This window comes from Medicago sativa, chromosome 2 (assembly GCF_051527215.1).
Source record: "Medicago sativa cultivar Bolivia chromosome 2, Bolivia_mono, whole genome shotgun sequence".
NCBI classification, from domain to species: domain Eukaryota; kingdom Viridiplantae; phylum Streptophyta; class Magnoliopsida; order Fabales; family Fabaceae; genus Medicago; species Medicago sativa.
The window spans coordinates 20,175,652-20,186,852 of NC_140750.1; the positions used below are offsets into that span (position 1 = coordinate 20,175,652).

General features: G+C 33.0%; 1 protein-coding gene across 1 annotated transcript; it reads left to right on the forward strand.

The window, feature by feature from the left end:
- Positions 1-9,970: 9,970 nt before the first annotated feature.
- Positions 9,971-10,573, forward strand: LOC146945353 (uncharacterized). The gene has a single exon (XM_085748055.1). It carries the CDS (start codon positions 9,971-9,973, stop codon positions 10,571-10,573), a length of 603 nt encoding a protein of 200 aa, XP_085604181.1.
- The last annotated feature ends 628 nt before the right edge of the window (positions 10,574-11,201 follow it).

Below are 11,201 nucleotides of genomic sequence, written 5' to 3' on the forward strand. Positions count from 1 at the left end.
GAAAAATGAATTTAATTAACCTGGATAGAACTTAGGGGGAGCTTACAAACCTCACCTTAAAGACTATCAGACTCAGGGGGAGTTTGAGCTTACAAACCTCAGACTCTGAGCTTACAAACCTCAGAACCCCGAAGTCAACTTGTTAATTAGATTAACAACAATTGATCAATTTTAAATACTTTTGTTTGTCATCATCAAAAAGGGGGATATTGTTGGAACAAAATGTGTTTAACAATGAACCTTAAAGAGTTTTGATGATAACAAGGTATTAAAAATTGTAAATTGGACTAGCTAATATTTGTTCAAGTGTACAGGACCATAATTATAAAGTTACATCATCATTGGTTCTGAATGAGCAAATAAAGAGCAAAAGAAAATGAAGCTTAGATGATTCTGAAGGCAAAGCGCTCATGAAGTCAAGCTGCTCCTGAAGAAATAGCGCTCCTGAAGTAAAGCTGCTCCTGAAGAATAGTGCTTCTGAAGACAAGAGGTCCAGAAGCCACATCATCAGAAGCTGCGTCATCAGAAGCTGCATCATCAGAAGCTGCCTCATCAGAAGCTATTTCACCAGAAGCTGAATCTCAACTGGATTTACAAAAGATTCAAGAATTGAAGAATTATCAATGCAAAAGCTGTCTATTGGATTCGAAAACACAAACAAAGGATTAGTGGAATTTTGCAACGGTCATTTCAAAGGTGTTTGAAGGCTTGTGCTTGCAATTTGGACGAAAGCGTTGACATTGTACTTTGTACGAATTGTACAACCACGTTCTCCACTACTCTGTTTTGTGTCCACGCTACAAGACAAGAAAACAGCTCCAGAATACAGCTTCGCCTGCATAGATGTTCCTTTGGATAAGGAATGGATTTCAAATTGGTTCTTCGTAGGACAACAGCCAAATCAGGCAAAAGATCATTGGTGAAAGATCAAGCTTCAACAAACGACTCTTTGGTGTGCTGGCAATTTCACAACGTCTCTTTCACACCTCTATATAAAGGAGTGAAGACCTAGAGATTTGGTAATGCAAGAACGCTGAACGAAAGACTCACAAGATTTTCACAAGTACCAAACCTCTGCTGAAATTGTTCTGCATTCACTTAGAATTTCTGTGTCTCAAAGTCATATCTTAGAAATTCTTAAGTCCATTGAGTCTGTATCTGATTTGTATTGTGAGCACCTCTGATTGTATATCAAGTGTTCAACCTTAAACAATTTTCTGTGTAATTTTGTTTAGTTAGGAAGTCTCTTGCAGTTGTGCTTGAGCAGGAAGTCTCTTGATTGTGTTCTTGAGCAAAGGAAGTCTCTTGCTTGTGTGCTTGAGCATTGGAAGTCTCTTGCTTGTGTGCTTGAGCATTTGTAATCAGATATTACTCATAGTGAAATCTCCTTGGAAGTGCAAGGGGGACTGGACTACTTCCGGATTGTGGAAGGAACCAGTATAATTGCTTTGTGTCGTTCTTCTTCTCTCTCTCTGTTTTATTCCGCTGCATTTAGATTCTGATTATCACTTCAGAAGCTGTCTCACCTAGCTTCTGATCAGTGTGTTCAGTTTTTAGGAGAAACAAAGAATTTTTCAAAACACAATTCAACCCCCCTTCTTGTGTTTTTCTCACCTTCAGATAACACTTGAGCGCCAATTTCTTGGACAGAATGCTTAATATCCTCAAAGATACATTTGTTGCGAGAACACCAAATCTTCCACATGATAATGGGACCAACTGGGCCAATATTTGAAATAAATTCTTTCATCCAAGTACGCAAATTATCTCGATGTGGAGGAGTGACCGACTTGTGGAGACAAAAGGACCACACGTCCTTGGCACGAGGGCAGGAAAACAAAGCATGAAACATATCTTCACCACCTTGATTACAAATAGGGCATATGTTAGAAGAGATAAGATTACGAGACAATAAAACAGACCTGAAGGGAACAGAGTCGTGGCACAATTGCCATAAGAAGAATTGAATATTTGAAGGAACACAAAAGCGCCAAATCCAATTCCAACTTTCTTCCCCAAGCAATGAAGTCTGCGCTCCCATTAACCACTGGTAGCCTTCTCGAACGGAGTATATGCCAGATGTGCAATTGGTCCACACCCATACATCAGGAACGTCATGCACAAGAAAATGAGGAGCCAAATTAATCTTATTAATAATGTTGGTGGGAAGTATAGAATATAGGCGAGAAAGTTTCCAATCATTCCCATCAACAAAATCCTTGATACTCCAGTTCATATCATGGTAGTGAACGTAAGGCACATGAGTACAAAGAGGTTCCTTATCTAGCCAAGGGCTATACCAAAAACTAGAGTTACCATCCCCCAATTTGAATTGAAACCCATCTTTAAGGAGCTCAATAGCTTTGACAATAGAGTTCCAAGTAGGAGACCCCTTTCGACTAGTAACATTTAAGACCAAATTTTCCCCCAAGTAAATATCTTTAAACATCCTGACCCATAATTTATCTTCAGAGTTAAGAATATCCCACACCAACTTGCCAAGGAGAGCAACATTCTGGAATCTAGCAATGCGAACACCAAGGCCACCTAATTTCTTGTGGCGGGTCATTTTATCCCAACTAACCAAATGAATACCTTTGTTCTCGGATCCTTTCCAAACAAATCTACACGCAACTTTGTCAAGATAATCACAAATAGATTGAGGATACCACTGGATTTGCATCCCATACGAAGGTATAGAGTTAATTACAAACAAATTTAATACTACTCTCAATTTTCTTAATTCTTCTAATTTTGCCAAAAGAATCATAGACGGAGGTAGTATCTTTTTATTTGTTTTATATCCGGTACTTTAAACTATTGTTATTATGGAACCCTAGTCTCCTTTCTCTATGAATAATCTCTTTTGTTATCATCGACAACTTTCTAAATCCTCAAAATCTTCACCATGTGAGCTTTAATTTCCTCTTGATTGATTTAATGATCTCAATATCACCTTTAAGATGATTTGTTTGTTTTCTTAGTAATGCTACCGCCATCAGTTGTAGCCTCAAACTTAATCTCGTTAGCAATGGATGAGAACTTTTCCTTTAATGCTTCACCTTCAATCGAAGAGTGGTTATAAGTAAATGTGCCCTTGTTTAGGTCATCAACTCGGTTAAAAACACTTTTCATCAGCGTGCCACGCTAAAATTTCAAGATCACTATTCTTACGAACAAATTATATGTGTGGATTTTACTAAAATTCTATGGTAGAAAATATGCCTTCAACAAAGTTAAACCTTACCTCTTATCAAAAGCATAATTCAAAAGAAAGATGGTTGCAAACAGAATCTGAACTAAAAATAAAAACGGGTTTGAATAAAAAAAAAAAAACTCAATCAAACAAAAGTGTATTGCTAATTAGTATCTATATGCACAAAAACGTTGAAAAAATGAGGTAAGGTTAAGATTTTTAACATTAATTCATGATGGGCAATAGTGAAACAAAGATGAAGATTGAAGACCTTCATAAAGGCAAAAACGGAGCATTCTTTCAAGGATCATGAGGCAAGTAGGGTCATCATCGACAACAAGTACACGGAGACCCGCCAGAAACTGGTCGGAGACAAGGTTGCCGGAGTTTGATGGTGAAGTTGAGGTTTGCATGAAAATTTTGTTGTTTGTCAGTTTCATGGTTTAGAGATCCAAGTGTAGACGACAAAAAAAACAGAGAAAGAACATGAAATGAAACAAAACACAATAGTTTATTTTGTTGTTTTTCACTTGGTTGAAAATGTCGTGGAAGTGAAAAGGTGAGGAGTTTATGGTGCTATGTAGAAGAAGTAGAGAAAAGGGCAATCGAACGTATTTTTTTAACAAAATCATGTTGTTAATGAATTCTTCAAAATCGAATGTATAAATATATTTTGTTGTAGATTCCTTGCATAATTCAACCTTTCGATTTAAAGAGTGGAAGCATACAAGGTTTACAAGAGTGAATTATATTATTCCAATCGTGGTCTCTATTATTACTCCCTTACGTAATTTAAAATATATGTTTTAAAACCAAAAATACGCCAAAAACTAACTGAATTTATAATGGTCAATGAGAAGAATCCAAGAAAGAGACCAAAGTAGAGGGATTCAATATCACATTATAGTTATTTGAATTGAATTAAACTTGTTGGAACCGGAAGGGATTTTAAATGCCACTATACGTTATATTATCAAAAAGAATGAAAAATCAAATCACTTTGCATAATAGACCAAAAACATGAATAATTTTTCAATGAAATTACACAGTATAATTACTTTGTTATAAATCAACATTCAATATAATCAATTCAATTACACATATACATTATAAGTGAATGCATCCACAACATTGTGGAGTAAAGATGTAGTACGTGCCATGAAGAAGAAAAGCTCTTGTTGAGAAATCAAAAAAATAAAAAATAATAGAACAGTAGACGATGTAATTAAAAATAATACTCAAGTCCATGCACGTAGAGTCATCAATGGAATGAGAGAAGCAATTTTTACCTCATCACGACTCAGTGATTCTTCAAACCAAGTCCCACAACGACACAAATTTGATGGCTTCTTAAGATCGTAATTAGTAAAAAGTTTCTTTAATTTTTTTTTAACATTCGTGCTCAAGTCTCCCATGTCGATGCACATGGAAGATTGAATATCAAGAACCTCATTAGATGTTGACGCACACTCTTCAATCTATGAGCAATGATGAATGATGAGGACCCTGTTTCGGGTTAGAGAACTGGTAAGAAACAGACATAGAAAGAGTGGGAAACCACATTCTTCTTCGTTAAGACGAAAGACGAGAATTCTGCTTCCAATTACAAGCTGCATCGTTGCGGCATCACTATCTCGGTGCCTCCATTGGCATCCCAACCCTACCATAATCGGTGGAGCTTCAAGTTCCCTCCCACATTACCGAACACCAATGCACGAATTTCATCCCAAGATCCTAGTCTTGAAACACCAAAATGATGGAAGAGGGTACTCTCTAACCACTCAGTTACTTCACCTTCTTCGGACGTTACACTTGCAGTGACAAGTTCTCCACCTAGTCGTATCCCATACAACTTTTGCATACCATATTATCCTCAAATTATACTATAGACATAGTGTTCTTGAAGGAAGAAAATATCAAACTTTAAAACTCAACTCTTTTTGTGAAATTATAAAGGAGATAACTCTATGATAAGTATAAGTATATTTCCTTAAAAAAAAAGTATAGTATACTCAAAGGTTGAATTAAACCTTAGAAAAACTTTAGAAAAAATATTGCACATATCAGACTAAGTTTATGGTATAATAATACATACAATAATATAAATATTTAGATGTGCACCAATTATTTTAATGTTATATATCAAAAGTTAAAGGGTAACCATTTTTTGTACTCGTGCGTTCACACAAAAGTGTATTTTATTTTACGCATTTGTGGAAAAAGAAAATAAAATATAAAAGAATAAATAAATGAACATAGATGCGAATACAAATAAATAACTAACTTTGTTGATATTCATCGTGTAATTTCAAAGTTGTAAATTATGTAATTTATAATTTTTCAGAAAACAATGGAACACTACTAAATCTTATACAATTATTTATAAAAAATTAATTCAGTTATTAGAAATATTTTTTTTATGAATTAAGAGTGTGGTTAAACATCATGATGAAATTTAGATATTCCAACTTAGTTGACACTTCCAAAAAACCTCTATCATATGTTACCCACTCATAAATATATTAAAAGAAGGAAAAAAAAAATTGTACGAGAGGGTGGGGGGTGGTAACCAAAACGTGCACAAAAGAAAAGGAAAAGGAAAGAAATTAAAGAACCCAAAGGGAAGATGTTGTTGATCAACCACCCTTGAGTTCACCGCTAGAGTGAGTGTTATAGGCAAGAATAAATGTGATAAGGGTTGAAAGTTAGAATCTATTTGTATTTCTATTTCTAACATATATATTAATTATTCTCACATTACAAACATGACTCAAAGAGACTTATTGAATACATGAAGAATGAAAAAAATATTTATTTTTTGAAAGATATATCGGTGGTTTATGCATATAGTTTGTGATTGAAATACATTACTCTAATGTCATGTTTAATTCATGAGCATGAGAGAAAATCAATTGTGTGTGATTTATTTAAATAACATTTGTCAGGGTCGACACAACACATATTGAGGCCTAAACCAAATTTTAAGACCTTTCAAATTTCATAATAGTACTTCAATAAAATTAACTTATTTTAATTTAACTATATTTTCTCATACATTTTAGTTGCAAAATCATATATTAAACTAATATGATCAACTTCATTTGGTATTTATTTTTCTATTGATGATAGAATTAACCAATTTAATCTTTATTTCCACAATATTGATTTTTGTAGAATGCGAGACATTTTTCAAGTAACTTTTTTATTTTGACAAAATCAAGTAAATTTTTAGAAATAGTAGAATATGAAGTCTTTTTTTTTTATCATGTAATTATTTTTTTAGAATTTATCAAAATATATACCTTTATATATTTTTTGTATAATTTAAAATATTACAACATGTTATGGTTAACTTTTTTATTTTGACAAAATCAAGTAAATTTTTAGAAATAGTAGAATATGAAGTCTTTTTTTTTTATCATGTAATTATTTTTTTAGAATTTATCAAAATATATACCTTTATATATTTTTTGTATAATTTAAAATATTACAACATGTTATGGTTGAATTTAGATTCATAGCGATTTGAGATTAAATATGCATATTTTTATTTTTGTGTGTGAATATTTACATTTTGAATCAATTAGATTCAATTGTTACTTGTTTATTTTAATTCACTATAGTTGTAATCGTGCAAATACCACAAAACTTATAGTCCTTAAATAGTGAAATCACTCAGAATTTATGCAAACCACAGATCCAACGTAAACACGTACAAAAATGCTAGTTTTATTTTAAACTAAAAGAAACAAATTAAAATAAAAAACCTAAAATCACTCTTATTTTAATTTTATTTGTATCAGTGTCACTATCTCGTGTTTTGGACATTAGTTATGTGTCTCTTTTGAACCAGCTATAAGGCCTGACAAGCCAAGGTCCAATAAAGACCAGCCCACAATGGCGATGGAACAAACTAAGTTCCGCGTGGGGCGAGGGTTGCTTTTTTGACATAGAATACTTCCTATTGACACATGGAAATGACCAAATTACCCCCACGGTAGTTAACGACCGCTGATTAAAGCGCCGGTAGTTAACTGCCGCTGGACACTCAGCGGTAGTTAACTACCGCTGGAAATTGTTTTTCTGCACATCTTCTCTTTTCATTCTCTTTCTCTCTCCTCCTCATCTTTCATGGCAGTTTGCAAAATTGAGAAGCCGATGATGAAAATTGAGAAGTCAGGGGTGGGATTCGTCAATAACAAAATTTAGACTGCCAACTAATAATAAAATTACAGCCGTTTGCAAATGTGGCATCGGCGACGCCGGCATCCACAACGACGGCCAAGACCTCGTGATTCACCTCTCAGACAAGCAATATAACTTTCATGTTAAAGCTCCATTTTTGTCCTCCATTTTTACTCTTTTTTTTTAATTTTTTTTTTTTAAAAAAACTCCATTGGTCTTTAGAGTGTTTCAATAGGGACATCAATGGAGCCTGTTTCTCTACACTTGCTTATACAAAGCAATTTAACATATGGAAGGATAAGAGAGAATTGGATCTTTAAAGCAAGGAGAAGAAATGGGTAAAAAAAAAAGGGAGTTAAATCAGAGCACTGTCATCAAGGATTGGTGGTTAAACATGCTTACTATTAAAATCCCCTGCGAGAAGGAAATACACATGCAAGCTATGGACAACTTTTTGACAATCAACAGACTTGAAAAGATGAGGAGGAGAGAGAAAGAGAATGAAAAGAGAAGATGCGCAGAAAAACAATTTCCAGCGGTAGTTAACTACCGCTGAGTGTCCAGCGGCAGTTAACTACCGGCGCTTTAATTAGCGGCCGTTAACTACCGTGGGGTAATTTGGTCATTTCCATGTGTCAATAGGAAGTATTCTATGTCAAAAAAGCAACTCTCGCGTGGGGCACCACATTAGAGCACACATCAAAATCCTAATTTTTCTAAACTAAATTGAGAAGTTATTCAAAATAATAATATAGTTGTAGTGATTGAGTAATTAGGTGTTTAGTAGTGACACCCACAACGATATTTATTATAGAAAAAGTTGTTTAAGTGTATAATTGAGAAAATGAAAAAGTAAGTATAAATATACTCATTTAGTTTGTTACACTTTTTAAATAATAAAGAAAAAAAACAGACATATGTATATTCATATCATGTTTGTTACATTTTTTTTTTTAATATTTAAATTTATATTTATCTATTTATTACATGTGTTATTTGTATTCAAAATTGAGGACATTTTTTGAAAGAAAAAGTCAGCCAAAAAGAGCTGAAAGGGAGTATTTTCTTTATATATAATATAGATAACAAAGTTTTGGAGACACTTTTTTCTTCACTTTTCCATCTTAAATTACCATCATTCACCGTAATTATTTGAGTTTATACAATGACATAAGTTTTATGAGACAATTTAAGACATTTCATATAAGCTTTTTTCAGCTTATTTACACAAGTTCCTCAAGATAGCTTACCAAACAACTTTTTTTTTTTTGACAAAAATAAATGATATTCATTCATTCAAATTGGTAGAGTACATCAATACAATACAAATCCAAATTCGCTAAAAACAAAAAGGATGAATCTGTGAACAAACTCACAACATTATGTTAATAGCATAAAACCGCAGAGTACCTATGCATACAAATATGACTATATTCAAATCTCCGAAATACTCATGTTTTCGGATCTGCAACGTTGACGACGCCAAAGTCATTGTCATTGATCGGATCTGCAATTGTTCAAAGCTAATCTTTCAACCTGAATCAAATAAACACCGCACTAAGACGGGAAATCAAAAACACACCGCACAAAGACGGGAAATCAAAACAATCAGAGTTACGACGAAATCACAAAACAAACGAAAGAAAACAAAAAATATGTGAAATCACATATTCACAGATGCTACAATGATCCTGAAACGACTTCTAATTAATGCTAAAATCACTATATGACAGTCATCAATAACTTCAATTTGATTAATTTTCTCCATTGATCAGAGTTAAACACGAACATATTGGTGCAAATCATCCTTATCACTAGCCAACACAAAGAAGTTGTGATAGAACCAAAATATTATAACAAAGCAAACTACAAAATCATTATGTTACCGAAAAATATGTTATCGAAATCAAATACATCAATGCATCCAGAATCAACCTTGCTCTTTGATCAATAAGAACAACCATTCACACAAAATCAAATATGTTTCGAATGCATCCTTTTATTAACCAATAAGAACGATCAAAGGAGGTATCAAACAAAACAAATTAATTGATTCCAATCCAACAAATTAGAGATGATTACCTCAAAACTCAATTGAAGTGCAATCGATCAATAATTCTAAGGAAATCACAATAGCTTCATATTGCATAAAAATAAAAAAAGATCTATGTTCAAACCCATTAAATCCCAAAATGAATTTTTGTATTATCTTGATTAAAGTTTAGATAAAAATAAGCTGAGGTATATTCATTTATGTGAGCTTCTACTGAATATTATTAAGATTAGGATAAGTATTTTTTAAGGATAAAGATTAAGATAAACTTTAAAATATAGTTAAATAGTTTCCATATATATAAAAATTAAAGAGTGAAATAGAAATAGTTTGTACATCATAACAAATAATAACAAATCATGAGTTTGTTACACATAACAACCCTTAATTTTCTCAAGTCTTTGCCCATATATATGGAACTTAGGGCTTAGGAACTCATAACTCATCTCAATCTTAAAAAACGTTTTTGAGCAAGAAGAGCATCGTTGGTTCAATTTAGAGAGAGCATTATCGATCAATATTTTTCCAGAAAAAGCATGGCTACCGTCAACAACCACCAGCACAACTCCGATCACAGCACTTACACCGTCAACATGCACGGAAGCAAGATAACCGTGACAGTTACAGCCTTCGCCTCCGTAGTGGAAAACTGGATCAAAACAACCTTCATTCTCGAGCGCGAAGACTATGAATGGCGGGCACTTCTCACCGGCATCGCCATTGATCCTAAGGCAGACACTTTGCAACTTTGCACCGGTAACCGGTGCCTTATATTCCAACTAGCACACGCAGATTCCATACCGCAAAACCTCCGTGATTTCCTTCTGAATCGACACTGCGGATTCATTAGGTTTAAGAATCCTAAGCTACGAAACATGCTTAAGTCATCGAAACACGGTTTGGAGATTCATAGAGATCCTTTAGATCTCTCGTTCTACAGAGAAGAGTACGATCATGATTCAGTGGAAGAGATTATTTATAAAAGCCTTGGATTGAAAGTGGATCTGAGTGAAGAGATTAGAATGAGTAATTGGAGTGAAGAGTGTCTTAGTGATGATCAAGTTGCTTATACTTGCGTTCAAACTCACTGTGCTTATCTCATGGGGAACAAGTTGCACTCATGGGAGTTATGCATCTAAACTACTTCCATTTATAGCTTCTTTCTTATTTACTCTTTTTAATTTAAATGTTTTTAAATTGATCAATAAATAAGGGTTACTCTTCATATGTTATTTGCTTTATATGTTGTTTGTTTTTGTTTAGTTTTTGTGTGTTTATCAACTGTTTTCCTTTGTCTTTGTTTAAAGAATTATATCACTGTGTTTTCCTTTTGAAAGAGTTCAAAATACGAAACAAAATCAACAGGGTACGTAGATGAATATTTTATTTGGCTTATATGTGGCCTACCATTGATTTACATTTTTGAATTAGTTGGACGACTAGTGCTTGGTAGTTGGTACTTCTATCCTTCATTATAAGATCTTTTTTAGAAATTTTTTTTCTCCTTTTTATAAGACTCTTTTGCTATTTTCAAGTATATTAATTATTTATTTACCAAACATATATATCTATATTTATTTTACATCGTTATCTTTATTCAACAATAAATAATAATATTATGTTGAACTTGTTCAAAAAAATAATATTATGTTGAAAATATAAACCAAGCCCTTTTTGAAGGACAAAATTGTAAAAATAATAGTAATTAATTATAAAGATGGTTGCAAACAGAATCTAAACTAAAAATAAAAACGGGTTTGAATAAAA

Excerpts from the sequence above, each read along its gene's own strand:
- LOC146945353 (XM_085748055.1), top strand. The coding sequence starts at position 9,971 with ATGGCTACCGTCAACAACCACCAGCACAACTCCGATCACAGCACTTAC.